At 46.1% G+C, this 15,246-nt stretch overlaps 1 protein-coding gene across 3 annotated transcripts; it reads left to right on the top strand.

The window, feature by feature from the left end:
• Positions 1–986: 986 nt before the first annotated feature.
• On the top strand, positions 987–15,224 carry LOC135376249 (zinc finger protein 62-like). Of its 3 annotated transcripts, XM_064608851.1 has the most exons (5): positions 1,256–1,274; positions 1,376–1,453; positions 3,293–3,491; positions 4,929–5,072; positions 13,896–15,224. In XM_064608851.1, the coding sequence occupies exons 3-5, from the start codon at positions 3,317–3,319 to the stop codon at positions 15,104–15,106; spliced, it is 1,530 nt and encodes a 509-aa protein (XP_064464921.1). In that variant the 5' UTR covers positions 1,256–1,274; positions 1,376–1,453; positions 3,293–3,316; the 3' UTR covers positions 15,107–15,224. The 3 variants fall into 3 exon arrangements, with proteins under 3 accessions (XP_064464920.1, XP_064464922.1, XP_064464921.1); XM_064608850.1 differs by having other exon boundaries at positions 987–1,453; XM_064608852.1 differs by having other exon boundaries at positions 987–1,453; positions 3,263–3,491.
• Positions 15,225–15,246: the final 22 nt, after the last annotated feature.

Below are 15,246 nucleotides of genomic sequence, written 5' to 3'. Positions count from 1 at the left end.
TTGGTGTCGATATCGTTGCATGAGTAAAAAAGGATGAAATATAATGATACGCCCGAGAACAATAAATTTCGGTTTCTGTAACGTATCTTGGAGAATTTAGTTTCTGATATCATTGAAACTCGTGTACGCAACAAAACAAAACAGTGTTGATCACGGCGGTAGACGTCGTCTGCTACGGCTACGGCGATGTGCTGGATCAAATAAATAACGCGAGTCAGTGATATCGAGGAATAAATTCAATATACGTGCTAGAAAAAGTATCATCATATTTTATTTCTTGTTCTTTATTCATGCAACGACTTCGGCACCATTCTTTCCTTCTTACCGCTGTGCCGCTGTGGTGGCGGTACATGTTTTTAGTAATGTCATTAATTAGAAACAGCCTTTAATTTTCGCTTCGAGGCATTAGAAATGTGGTGTTCTGTCAATGTAAACGATATTCGGATCTTCACCGTTTCCATACCATAGATCTAACCTAAATTATCACCAAACTAACCTAGGACACTACAAACAAGTGAGTTAGCGTACAAGGAACGGAGACAATCGCGCGCTCGGGGCAGCCCAACTGGCTGGGTTGGGAGGGCCGGGGGGCCCTCCCAACTTCATTATCGAAGTGGATTTAGGGGGACAGGCAAGCTCGCATGGCCCCATTAATCTGACCTTAGAGCACCATACATCATAAGCTCGAACGTCGTCCAAAGGGACAATGCAAGAAAAATTACAAGATGAGACGCAGACAAGAAACGAAAACGCATTCGCTCTCGCTTGTTCTCGGGCTTGTCGTTTACTTTTTATCGACACCGTTTAGAGAAGAATGTGGAACAGAAGTGGATCATTTCTGCACTGATTAGTTGGTTTCGGTTTACATATTTTTGTCGCGGCGAAGTGCAAAAGGACGTATTTCACTGGTGTGGTTCATTGAAGGGTAAGGGAGTGTAAGAGCGTCGTTTCGCGTTTCACCGCTGGCGTCAGTCAGAAGTTCAGAACTTTGACGTAGAAAATGAACTCGAGTGTGCTCCAGCAAACGGTCATAGCAGACGACGCGTGGACATGAAATGCTATCATCATCATGCTTTTTGTGTTGAGCGCATGAAACTAAATACATTCAGTTGTATCGATAATTAAATTCTAATCTGATAATGAAGTGCGTTCCACACACCGCGATTTTCTTACTTATAGGCTCGTAACCATATTTTTATTTAACCCATGCAACGACATCGCCATCATTCTTTCCTTCTTTCCTTCCTCTGTACATGGCGGCGCGCACAGCGAACGTAAATATTGCAGCGTTGAACATTGAAAAGTGGTGCTCTGTCCGCGGAGACAATATTGGGATCTCCACCATTTGACGGGACCCTTTGTTTCTTGCCGTTAGTGTCGATTCTCCAAGCCAATTGGAACCAAAGAACCCCGAGCAGAAGTTCTAGGAGGAAACCGAGACCCCCATGCTTAGGTAAGTGACAAAAACCAGGCTTTGTCTGCAAAACACTTCTTGTTTTGTCTAAACGTATTGGGCTGCATAACTCGCAGTGATAGCGACGCAAAAATATCAAGTTTCTAAAATTTCATTTTATAGTATACTATATCGAAGGATCACAGTACATTTTGCGGGCATGCTGACGAGCCTTCCACACATAATGTCATTGTCATTTCTAGTGTGCAAAAAATGTACTAGTTCATAGGCTGGCTATAGCCCTGCCCTTCGGTCACGAAACCTATCGTTCAGAGTTCACCACGGCCGCGTGACACTGTGACCCTGCCCGTTTTTCGTGCGTGAACAAGTACCACGCAGAACTCTTGCCCTACAGGACCAGAGAAAAGTTTACCGAACACCAGGGTGACATATTTCTCGATTGGGTCGACACGTTAGCAGGGAACGCAGGTGGGCCCAGAATACCGAATAGAATAGCGAGCCACCTGTCTGTAAGTGTGTGTGTGATCCTCTTTGCTGCAGGTGTAGCGATAATGGAAATGCATTCCATGGTCCTCCGTTGTTGGAAGCGAAAATTATGGTCCAGTACTGAATTCGGGTAATGACTGTTCCTGTTGTGCGATATCATTTCAGCGACTTTTCAGTTTATTTTTGTATTTCGACGGCTTTATTCTCTGTAATTCTCTAAATATACTAGAGGAGATCGTGGGAACAAAGAGAAATATTGGATCTCTAGAGTGCATCGCTCGCTTACCTACTCCTCCTAGTCCTCATAACTCCATGACATCAACACATATACGTTTACATATCTCTTTTTTACATTTTTTTTTTTCATTTTGCCGTGGTTATGGCAGTATGGTTTGCTACCGAAAGGGTCGGCCTATGAGTGTGACATTGGATGAAGGTTACGCCCATCTTGGGTTGCTGGACTCGGAGTGACCGAAGACATGTTCCTATGTTTCTTTGAAAAATCTTGCAAGATGTGCTTGTCCCAACAACGTAAAATTACTTGTGTACGCGTGGCAGCGAAGTAGCACTAGGGTAAAACAGGGTGTTTTCAGCAGCTGACAGCTGTGTAACAGCCGTTCCATTACCGGAAACATTAACGGAAACGAAATTCAAAAGCTGGTATCAGAAACGGATAATGGAAACGAAGATATAGCAGTAGCGAAAATGGAAACGGTAATGAAAATACGTCCGTTATCCTTCCCTGGGTGTCTCGCCAATATAGATTATTTATTTATTTATTTGCAGATACTACTAACGTCCTCTGGACGTCATTGTAGGAGTGGAAACATTAAGAAACAACATGTATCATCGAGAAAAAAAAACAGAAAGATAGAAAAATCATCAACAACAACACACGACATCAAAATATATACATTATACTTGGCTAAGATGGCCATTCACAGATTACGATTGAAGCTCTGAAACAAAAGCAGATGCCGTTTGGGACGTCACAATACTGTCCGGTAATTCGTTCCATTCATTAATAACCCGTACAAAGTAAGAGTATCTGAAGCAGTCATTGCGATAGCTTATGGGTGTAATATGCCAAGAATGTTTGTTTCTTTGAATTCTTCTTGAATGGTAAGATACATATTTGTGCGCTTCGAGCTTACTGTTTTCTCCCAACAACGCAAAAAAGAACTTTAATCTAGCAATTTGAGATCTCTCCGACAGAAGAGGAAGTTGCGAGCGCTCCAAAAGTTCAGCTGTACTTTGATCGCGGTTAGATATATGCCACACTGGTGTTGCATAAAGCTTACATCTCCACCATTCTGTGAGCGTGTGACAACTGTTTATGTTCTTTTTTCTTTTTTTGGAAAGGGTGGCAACAGTTTGGCTTCTCTTTAACAGAAACCCGAAGAGACAGAGATCTGCATGTTTGGGACGTCAAGTTCCAGCCCTCTGGATTTTCAACCCCGAGAGATGGAGCTCTCCCTAAAGTTCGGTGGTCAACTCACAAAAGTAAAATTGGAGCCTCTTGACGCTAGCCTACCAGAACTGGGCCAGCAACAGGAATGCAACGACTCTTCATCGGGAGACAACAACTATGGTAAAATTTTTGTAGACATTGTACTCGGTTGGTGAATGCTTTCTGGAATATTCCTGAGGAACATGGAATAGTGTAAACTATGTACAGTGCTGGACAAAAGTTTACGAAACACGCTTCAGCGCATTCCATCCCCAGAGCGACACGCTAGCAGTGAATGGGACCGTACGGAGTTTCGGAGATTTGCCCAGGTAACAGGGTCACCTGTTTGCAAGTCCGTACGGTTCCATCCTCTGCTGTATCACTTTGAAGAAGGAAGGCGACGGAGTGTTTTCCGTAAACTTTTGTCCAGCATTGTACTGCTCAGACTAAATGTTCTGGGGAATGTCTTGCATCTGGCTGTCTCGCATCATTTAAAGGGGCCGTCGCATCCGTCCCGGTTGATTCTAAAACCATAGTGCAGTTTTACTCCGCGTTTGTTGTTGATAATAACGGGAAAAATCAGACACAAATTGGTGGTGTCGTTCCTATGCAGTTGGACTGGCTGGAGTACTAGTGGAATGCGTCTGCTCTGTGATCGGCTCGCATGTGTATTGTTGTTTGTGTATGGTGTCGGACGTGTTCATAAAAGCCAGGAGCGTCACAGCTTGTTCCACACAGCAAAGTCACTTAAGGGGAAATCACTTCTTCAGAAGTCCGTTTGCACAAGACACGTGAACACTCTAAACTATCATCGTAAGGACTGGCGTGTTCTCTTAGCTTTTTTCTAGTCAATGATGTATTTTTTATTTGACAAGGTTGAGCCGTTGATTTTTAATAAATTAAAGTTTGGCGCGTCTCGAACATGTGCTGCCATCTCGGTAGAGTGTCCCGAACTAAAATATTTGCAAATTCGGGCTCGATACAAATCGACGGATAGTCCCGGAGTTGTACAAAATGCGTCATTGACAAGGGCAAAGCAAGGAGAACACGCTTCTGTTTTGGCGATATTTTACGTCGTTTCTGAGCGCTGTACGAACAAACGTTCTCTATTGTCTCGCGCAGAAGTGATACCCCTTAAGAACTCGCAGTGGTGAGCGAAAGTCGGCATATTTACTGACGTCTCTCCACTTAGTATTTGCGAAGCAAAAGCTGAGCAGATGACTTCAGAGATAATCGCCTGCTCCTATTTGTGTGCCTAGCTGCAGGGGGACACGTTTTTAAGACTCGTTTGTTTAATACTATTGAAGCTGTTTTCGGAAGAGAGACACGACCAAGTTGGCTGTTAAGCGGCGACAAGCATTACCGTATCGGGGTTTTGCGTACGTTCTCATATCCGATAGCCCCTTTAACAAAAGGATTCAAGGAAGGTTTTCCAGACTGGTGTTTTTGTGTGTGATGTGTACACATGAGTTGTAACAGAGCATAATGAGATTCAGAAAGGGGACAGAGATGACTACATATCACGTGGCTTGAAGCTTTGCTGCGTGACTTACTAATACCTTCTTTGTCTAACTTTAGGGGCAACTCGAGGGATGATCCAAATTAAAGAAGAACCTCGAGAGGAATCTTCGGACGAACATCAGATCATTGAAGTGAAGACAGAGCCTTACAACACTGCAATTTTGGACCAGGTGGGACACAGCCATGACTCAACGTCAGAAGGTGATACAAAACGATTAGTTAACTTAGTTACAAAAAAAAATCTACAAAAAGTGTGATGCAACAGATATGCTTTGAAGAGATTCCTCTCAAGCACGTATCATCTTTCCTGTCATGCTTGCTCATACTTGGGCAGTGAATTTTTCAGTAAAAATCTGGCGCTGTCTTCAATTTGGGGAGAAATCGGCATCACTTGGGCATCCGTGGGCTATCGGGTGTTTTTGTTTCTCATCTTGTGTTTTAAAGGTGCACTAAAATGCAAATGCAACTTGTTCTCAAATGAGAGCCAGTGTTTTAATTAGTATGGTGTAAGCAAAACTAGTTCACGCAACGCTACCGCTTAGAAGAAAGATGCAGTGAAAAGAACATGAGAGAACTGATGTTCTGAGGCTGGAACAACATAGAAGGAACACATACATACAAAGCCTTATTGAGGCTTTGTATGTATTTGTTCCTTCTATGTTGTTCCAGCCTCAGAACATCAGTTCTCTCATGTTCATCAGTTGCCGCCTGCGTCGATCCCGTCGTATGAATGTGTGTATGGGAGAGCAGAAATGTAAGAGTGAAAGGAGGATGAGTGAGAGAGAGTGGCTGGTTTGTCCCTTCAGATGACGCACCCTGGAAGTCGCTGAGAAGGCGTGTTAGCTTAGCTCAATTGGTAGAGCCCTGGACCGGCAATCCAGAAGATGTGGGTTCGACTCCTACAGCTGGCTAACCTTTTCAGTGACTTTCAACTTTCATCGCAGTGAAAAGAACTGTCTTTGGCGTCATCCAATGAGACTGTACGAGAAACACGTGTCTGTCTGTTGTGCACATATGGATTTGTAATGGGGCCTGTTGTACTGTTCCGTACTTGCGCCACATGCTTTAGTCTCACATTTTTCGATACGGATTTACGGAATCCTCACGACAGTTATCACAAATCTTCCACTGGCAACGTCTTTTGGACAGCGACGTAAGTCCGCTTTGTAACTCACGCCATGTTTTTCTCCGAAACTGCTCCACGGCGTGGCGCACTCAGCGTGGACTAAGAGCACCCGATGCGCGAGTTAAAGGAACGTTGACTGCTTAGCGGCGAAGCAAAAAATAATCTGGTAAAATTATTGTTGTTGGCTTCGTAACAGAATCCTTAGTAAGGAAATTGCTTGGAATCCAAGCTTCTATTTATGACAAGTATGAAGTTAACGTGGCATGTAACTTAATTTAAAATGAACTTGTTCTCACATTTTAGTGACCCTTCAGGTCCTTTTATAAGCTTTTTTTTGTGGCCTCCCAGCAGTCATGGCCACTAGCTACTTCTACAGTAGTTTAACTATAACTACAAACTACTTTGCAATGAAGTAGTTTAAGTAGTAGTCCAACTACTTTTCAGTGAGGTAGTTAAAACTACTGCTTTAACTACTACAATGTATTTTACAATGTAACATCTGTAACTACTTAACGTTGACCATCAACACCAATCCCATTCTGTAGTGTTCTTGGACACCCGAGTGTGAACGACAAGCAGTGATAAAAGTGAAGATTTAGTAACCATGCATGGCACAATTGCACTGCACCTCCGTTCTCATCAAACAAGTAGCTCGAGGTAAAAGTCGGAAGCACAATCGTGCCGTAAAGCTTGCGACAAAATCGGAAGTAGTTGGCGCCTGCACTAACCTAACTACTGTAGCTGTAGCTGTGTAACACTGTAGCTAACTACTCGAAATAGTAGTTTAACTAGTAGTTGCCACTACATTTCTGCAAGTAGTTGATAACAACTTTTTAACTACAATTGCCTCCCAGCGCTAATCCTCTTAGGCAGCGGCAGTGCTGACACACCTGGGTGTATTTCAGGGAACGCAAGTGACTCACTCTTACATGTGTTACGCGTGGCAACCTCTGCTCGTCTTCAGTGGAAATGTCACTTCAGGATTACGTGGCGACTGGAATTCGGGGAGAATTGGAGTTTAACCGGAATTGTTTGTTTGGGGGGGAGGGATAGCCGGGTTTAACCCGAAAAAGTCACTCCCTACTTATACTGAAGGCTGTCACAGAAGACAAAAGCGATAATGGCTCTCCTTGCTAGAGACAGTTTACATCTTTCGTGAACCCTTCCGCTGGCTTACCACGTCTAGCTTACTACGCTGGCTTACTACGCTTACTGCATTGTAGAAGATGGGGAATTTCGAGATAAGGGGGGACATTGAGATACAGTAAAAGCTAGTTAATTTGCACCTCATTAATTCGAATTGCTGGATAATTCGCAAAGTCATCATGGTCGACTTCAAAGTCTGCGAGGACTGCGAGGCAAAGTCGCAAATTGGAGGAGGCAAAGTTATCATGGTACCGCCATATACATCAATGTATATCACACTCAAATCACCTCCGCTACGGATAATTTGAACTGCGCGCCCACAATTGCATGCTGCCGCTGTCAGCTTTCCAGGTTCAACCTGTGCACCAAGCTACTATTTGTGCCAATCAGCAGACACCCAGGAATGCATCTTCTCCTCCTCTCCTTTTCTTTTTCGGAATCGTGCCTGCATTGCTGTCATCGTTCCACATGCACAGTGTCGCTTATTAGCTCACGAGTGGAGTATCGAGTGCGGAGACAGTGCTCATTGCGTTGCACATGCTGGTGTGTGCGCATGAGAGCAGGTCAGCCCGTGCATAATATAAAACCCCGAGATTAGGGCAAAAGGGGACATACACAACACGGAGTCTCAAAAAGTCAGTCCAGCAACGATTACGAACTCTTTTTCCCCATTGTGGATTTGTTGCCAAAGTGTGGATGAACACACCCAACAGGAGTCCGACATCAAGGCAGAAGGATAGTTGCTACAGCCATGCGCGACGTGTTCCAGGATGCTTGGGAACTGCCTGTTCTAAACTACCATAAGAAGTCCTAAACTGTCATGAGATGGACCCGCGGACAGCGCCACGGATGAGGAAAGGGAGGTGTTGCGAGTGCGGCCATTAAGAATGGAGTTGCACTGACCTTCATGTACTTTTTTTTTAGCTTTGAGGGAGGTCAAGACTAAGTACTACAGCACGTGCATGCAAACGAAGCTTGACTGTGCTTTGTTTTAACAGTCAAAGAAGAAACCCACTAACTGGTTTATTTCGCAAATAAAATTCTGGAATGTTCATCGTGCACTCCTGCTTTATCTAGCACATAAACTTCCGTTCTAGACAGTTGGCTGGTGCATGGTTGCCAAAACATGGTTGGTAGAAAATGTAGATGGTCCACCTATTTGTTTTGTTGTGCCTGCTTCTATCTTCCAGTTATTTGAAAGCCTCGGAAGCGGATTGCCTCTTCAATTTTGAGGTATTGACGTATTAATTAGTTCACCTTCACTCGAGCGATACCATCTTGACGGCACAAAAGACCGCATCAAAACCAGGCCTTCCCTAAAAGTACATTCGTGCGCGTTGTGCTTTCTCCAGTTCGTCAGCGTGCACTGAGTTTAAAAAAAACAAGCGCGGCTACGAAGCGTAGAAAGTTTACCAGGTGGTATTCAAAATGCGCAGATGATACATGATGTTTTTCGGACCTCATGCTGTTAGGAAAAAGAACAGCATGGAGAGAGGAAAGACAGATGAATGGAGAACATCTTCATGGAAAAGCGTGACAAATGCAGCGAAATGGTTCTTAATCTTGCAGCAAGAGCACGTGAGAAACAGCAGAGAAGGTTTTTCCTCGAGACTTTTCTTCCACCAAGGAGAGTGCAGGCGAGAGGGGTCACTGATTGCACCAAGGGATTGAATTCGAAGCAAGCAATCAGCAGTGCTGCCGTCCCCTGTCGGGAGTGGGCGGGATTCGGTCGAAGGACTGCCTTGAGGAATGCTTGAGCTCTGTGCGTGGCTGAACGAATTGGTAGATGACGGTTGGGTTTCAGTCATCCATAAATAACGCCACCTCCAACGCACGCGCCACATTTTTGTACGACGTTGCTGCGGCCTGAACTCGTTGATACAACGAAGTCCGTTCCCGCAGATTTTGGTCGCAGAGAGAATTGTCGCGCAAACGAGGAACAGCCGGAAAATGCTGTTCCCCTCCTCCCCCACCCCCCATGTTGCATGTGTTATCAACTGCATATTCTGTCCGTTTGCTCTTCGTTCCTGCCGTGCTCAGTCTGCTACCTGCGTCGATGATGACCACAATAGTCAAGTGTCCGACGGTCCTGCACTCTTAAAGGGGCATTAAAAGGCAAAAACTTGCTATCGAAAGAAAGTCCGTGTTTCAATTATATATAATGCCAGCAAGATTAGTTCACACGGCGCTACTGTTTAGAGAACACAACGAAGCACCGTCTTTGGTATCAGTGAATGGTATCCCCAGGAGGCAAGGATTGGCAGCGGGGCAGCAGGAAAAGCAGGCGCATACGTGTTGTAGTTGCGTGTATTTGGAACTGGTCCGGCCGAAGTGTTGTGTATATGAGTGGCATGGTGTGCACTGCTCATTTTTCAGTACCGATTCTCTGAATGGTACCCGCAACAGTTCTCGCAAATGTCCGACTGACGACATTTATCTTCGGACAGCGACGCCCATCTGCTTTTCAATGCGCACCACATTTTTCGACGGGACTGCTCCATTGTGTGGCAGACACTTGCACGTGCAGAATGGTCTGAAAACACTGATGCATGGGCTGAAACGAGGTTTGGCACTGAACCAGTAAAGAGTCCGGTGGAATTTAGTTTGTGGCTCCGTAGCGTAGTAACGTGCACGAAATCAGCGTAGCGTGCAACCTTGTTCTTGCATTTTAGTGTCCCTTTAATACACGCTGGTTTCCGTGCAAGAGCTGTGTCTCACAATGGGCTCACCTGAAAATGGGGTTGTGCTGTGGATGATGCTATCCACACACGCATTGCATAGGCCCCCCAACTGTACTCTGTGTTACACAGTGACTGGAAGGTCAGTGATCATTAGAGAAGCACAACGAGAGTGTTGCACCCTGATCGTCCTCAAGACTCTGTTCATAGCCAGTGAGATCGACACTCAGTGGTCAACATTTTGTTTAAAAAATTCCGCGTCAGCGCATCAAAGCAACTGTGGCCATGAGCGATGAAACAGACGTGGACAGATGGAGAGACGACAGCAGGGCAGAAAGGAGTGTGTGGGGGTTAGTGTGCATCCTGGGCCGACTTCGGGGGGAACTGTGCTGACATTCGTCTAGAAAGTCAGTCAGTGGTCGTAATGACGGGGACAGAATATACACGTTCAACCTGGTCCGTCCTCAAAAGTTTGGTCACAGTCAGTTAAAGGTTTTATTATGTTATATTACCTTTATTTTACGTGTATTTATTTGCAGGTCTGTGTTGTGGGCTTGACCTTTCAGTCTCAATGTAACTCTGAAAGAAAAAGGTAAAACATAGTAGGAGTTAAATTTATCTTATCTGACCTTTACAAGTTGTCATGATAACGAGGGAGAAATACACAGTGCGCCTGTGGGGAGGAAATCGTTCCCTAGAAAAGCAGTCACAAAGTGAGGACGTCACCTTCATTTCATTTTTCATTTCATTTCATTTATTCATCAGGTCTCACTTAGTACACAACATTATATTAACAGGCCCGCCTCAGTCTGTGGGGCTTGTGACACAGGGACCGACATCAGCAGCGCTTACCTGGAGCATGAAAACTATAATACGTGATATTGCTGTATGTTACATAAAATATATGAAACCGGCACGATTGACCTCATATGTTCCAGATGATCAGGAGCGAAACAAATTAAATGAAAGCAAATTGAAGCACCCAGCAACTGTCTTCAGACACGGGAAACAAACTTCACAAAGGCTACCTGAAATGGAGATTTCTTAAACGTGCTGTCAAGTCTTGCTTACGTTGGGTGACGAAAATTTCATTGGGCAGCTCGTTAAAAATCAATCCTAAAATCATACTAGCGAATGGCATAATAACGGCTGTGGACTGTATAAAACTGTCCGCGCTGTTAATGCCCGAATTCTGCAATTTCAGTAGCAAGAGAAAGGAGTGGTAAGCTCCATATTAAGGTCGAGCAATTTCGATCAAGCATCTTCTGGTTGCACTTCCTCGAATGCACAGTTGGAGATCAGCACAACCACAGTTGGATCACAACTCAAAAACGCTGTACCGATCACTACCAACGATCGACACACTGAGCAACCTTCACCAGAATGAAAGTCAAGAGTCAGGCAAATCATCAACATTAGACCACAAGAAAAACATGCTGTATAAGTGCAGCATTTGTTTCGCCACATGCGTGGACACTCGCCACATGGCATTTCATCACAAAACTCGTAAAACAAACAGATTTACTTGTGACGCGTGTTCCGTGAAATTCCGTCGTGCATCAACTCTGCGGGTGCATGCAAAGTGTTGAGCCGGAGAATGGTTGCACGATTCCACGTTATGTGTACTTGCATTCACATCTAGCACGCACAAGTGCAATCTCTGCCCTGCAGAATCCAGCCACAATATGCGCCTGCGGTATCACAGGCGCATGGGCAAGAAGTTGTTCAAGTGTGATCTCTGTCCTGCACAGTTCAACCAAAGCGTGGGCTTGTCACATCACAAGCGAAAACACACAGGCATGGGGCCATACAGACGTGATATCTGCCCTGCGGAGTTCAGCAAGAGCAGGAAACTGCGAGACCACAAGAGAACACATGCGAGTGAGAGGCCATACAAGTGCGATCTCAATCCTCAAGCACAATGCTCAAGTATAACAAGCGAAAACATACAGGGGAGAAACCCTTTAAGTGCGATCTCTGTCCCACAGAATTCAGTCATAGGACAGCTCTGACGTGTCACAAGCGAAAACACACGGGTGAGAAGCCCTACAAGTGCGATATCTGTATTGCAGAGTTCAGCTTCAGTGCGAGCCTGTTGTATCACAAGTGAAAAACATCGGCGAGAAGTCCTATAAGTGTGATCTCTGTACAGCGGAGTTCACCCAGAGTTTTAGCCTGTCGCGCCTCAAGTGAAAACACACTGGTGAGAAGCCCTTCAAGTGCGACTTCGTTCCTGCAGAGTTCAGCTGTAGCGCGAATTTCGCGTGCCACAGGCGGACACACACAGGCGAGAAGCCATACAAGTGCAATCTCTGCCCTGCACTGTTCAACCGCACGACGGCACTGTCACATCACAAGCACGCACACATGGGAGAAAAGCCGCACAAGTGCGACCTCTGTCCTGCAGAGTTCAGCACAAGGGCAGGCCTGCGGCGTGACAAGCGGACACACATGGACGAGAAGCCATACAAGTGCGACCTCTGTCTTGCTGAGTTCGGCCAGGGTGAGAGGCTGTTGTATCACAAGCGAAAACACACTGGCGAGAATCCCGGTAAGTGCGACCCCTGTGTCGCAGAGCTGAGCCAGAGCGCAAGCCTGTCATGTGACAAGCAAGAACGTGTGGGCGAGAAGCCCCACAAGTGCGATCTCTGCACCGCAGAGTTCACCCTGAAGGGCAGCCTGACTCGCTACAAGCGAAAACACACAGGTGAGAAGCCCTACAAGTGCGGTGTCTGTAGTTCAGAGTTCAGGTGTAGTGGGAAGATGTCACGCCACAGGCGCACACACACGGGCGAGGGGCGACACAAGTGCAATCTGTCCTGCACAGTTAGTCGATAGCAGGACGCTGTGGCGTCACAAGCAAAAACACGCAGGCGATAAGCCCTAACCTCTGTTCTGCAGAGTTCACGCACAGCATGAAATTGCAGTGTCACGAGCGACACACACGGACGAGAAGCCACACAAGTTCAATCTCAGTTCCTGCGAGCTTGACCCAGAGCTCAAACCTCCAGGGCTACCACAAGGGGGACCTACGTGGATGTTCAGTGGTGCAACCTCTGTCCTGCAGAGTTCAGCCATAGCATACATGTACGCGCAGCAGTGATTCAGTGATTCCTTTGATGAAAAATTTGGGAGTGACACTGCTGTTGTCCCGGGCAGCCTGCATCTCCGCAATTCTCTCCATTTCCCGCAACTCACTCTAGATAGTCATGCAAGTGAAGTCAATAAACCTATTGTTTTTCCTCAACACCCACTCAACCATCGTGACCCATTCCACATACATCAAGTGCCAGTGTGCAAATTTTTGTTTGTCCCTGGCGGAGGAAATGTCTCTGATGGAGAGGTGGACACGTTGATCAACGTGTTTTTATTAACATCTAAAACACAAGGTGCACCTTTTATGCTGAGAAATATTAGATGCTGCACTGCCTTCATGTTGACTGCCTTCCTTGAGCGTGTACATTGCTATAGGAGCGTTACTGATGTATAGCGGTAGGTAAATGCCCCTTGTGTGGCATGAGATATTGAATAAATTTTTAAAGGATCCCGAGGGAGCCCTGCCTTGGGCACTCTCGTGCGTATTGTTTGTTTGTTAAGGGTGGATGGCCTCGTCAGAATTTCTGTCGGCAAACGTTATTTTGCATGAGGCATAGCAGCAAGGTAACTACCACCACCACCTAGCATCAAACCTGCAAATAGGGGAAGTGAAACCCCATTTCAAACCATGCTCACAGGCAGCCTAACTGTTGCCGGCATACAGCAGCGATTGACCACCCACTCAAAAATCACACATTTGGGCTAAGTCTTGGTGCTCAGCTGACGGAGTGTAAAAACTGGGTCCCCACAATGCAAGAAAGACAAATTTTTGACGATGCTGCCGTTCGTTGCTGGGAGAGGGTGGGATGAATGGTAGATGACTGTTTGGTTTCGCTCTCTCGTAAATAATGTGGCCTCTGATATCGCTCTATATTTTTGTGCAATATTGTGCCTTAGTTCTGTGAGCAAACTCTATGCTTACGTCAGTCAACTACAAAAACTGTCCGCGCTCTCAAAGTCCACATTCTGAAATTTCAGGAGCGAAAGAAAGCAGTGGTGGGCTTCACATTAAGGACGAGCTCAGAAGCAGTTGCGATCACGCATCTTCAGGTTGGACCTCTTCCAGTGCACAGTTTGAGACCAGCACAACAACAGTTGAACCGCTGTTCGAAAACGTTGCACTAGTCACTCTTGACGGTCGACCCACAGAGCAATCTTCAGACCAGAGCGAGACCCAAGTGGCGGGCAAGTCATCGACGTTCGGACATGAGAAAGACAGGCTTTATAAGTGCAGTGTTGGTTTGGCTACATGCATTGACACTGGGCTCTTGGAAGATGATCTCAAACCTCACAAAACAAAGACATTTACCTCTGACATGTGCTCCGCGGCAATCAGTCATGCATCAACTCTGCAAGTCCATGCAAAACATTCCATGGGAGTAAGCTTGCACAAATCCAAGATATGTGCATTTGCATGCGCATCGAGCGCATCCAAGTGCAATCTCACCCCTGCAGAGTCCAGCCACACTATGTGCCTGCGGCATCACAAGCAGACACACATGGGCAAGAAGCGCTACAGGTGTGATCTCTGTCCTGCAGAGTTCGGCCATTACACGAGCCTGTGCCGTCACAAAAGAAAGCACACAAGCGTGAAACGTTACAAATGCAATCTGTGCCCTGCAGAGTTCAGCAACAGTGAGAAGCTGCATGATCACAAGAGAACACACACGAGTCAGAGGCCATACAAGTGCAACCTCTGTCCTGCACAGTTTGGGCATAGCACAATCCTGAAATGTCACAAGCAAAGACATACAGGCGAGAAGCCCTATAAGTGTGACCTCTGTTCTGCAGAATTCAGCCTTAGCTCTAGCCTCTATGACCACAGGGGGACGCACAGAGATGTGAAGCCCAATAAGTGCGATCTTTGTCCCGCAGAGTTTAAGAAGAGGGACACCCTGCAGTGTCACAGGAGATCACACACGGGAGAGAAGCCATATAAGTGTGACGTCTGCATTGCAGCGTTCAGCCGTAGCTCAAGCCTGTTGCGCCACAAGTGGACGCACATGGGCAACAAGCCCCATAAGTGCGACCTGTGTCCTGCAGTTCGGCAACAAGACGGGCCTACAGTGCCACAGGCGAACACACACGGGAGAGAAGCCATACAAGTGCAATGTCTGCCCTGCGGAGTTCAACCACATTACGAGTCTGTCATATCACAAGCGAAAACACACAGGCGAGAAGCCCTATAAGTGTGACATCTGTACAGCAGAGTTTAGCCGTAGCTCGATCCTATTGAGTCACAAGCGGACACACACGGGAGAGAAGCCCCATAGGTGCGATCTCTGTACTGCAGAGTTCAGCAGTAGCGGAAACCTATCACGCCACAGGC

This window comes from Ornithodoros turicata, unplaced genomic scaffold, assembly GCF_037126465.1.
Source record: "Ornithodoros turicata isolate Travis unplaced genomic scaffold, ASM3712646v1 ctg00001066.1, whole genome shotgun sequence".
Taxonomy (NCBI): domain Eukaryota; kingdom Metazoa; phylum Arthropoda; class Arachnida; order Ixodida; family Argasidae; genus Ornithodoros; species Ornithodoros turicata.
This window is presented reverse-complemented; position numbering and strand designations above follow the sequence as displayed.

What these genes read in the sequence shown, in the direction of transcription:
- LOC135376249 (XM_064608850.1), top strand. Translation starts at nt 3,317, where the DNA reads ATGTTTGGGACGTCAAGTTCCAGCCCTCTGGATTTTCAACCCCGAGAG. An exon ending in ATCGGGAGACAACAACTATG is followed by an intron (nt 3,492 to 4,928) that starts GTAAAATTTTTG and finishes GTCTAACTTTAG; the next exon opens with GGGCAACTCGAGGGATGATC. An exon ending in CCATGACTCAACGTCAGAAG is followed by an intron (nt 5,073 to 13,895) that starts GTGATACAAAAC and finishes CTGAAATTTCAG; the next exon opens with GAGCGAAAGAAAGCAGTGGT.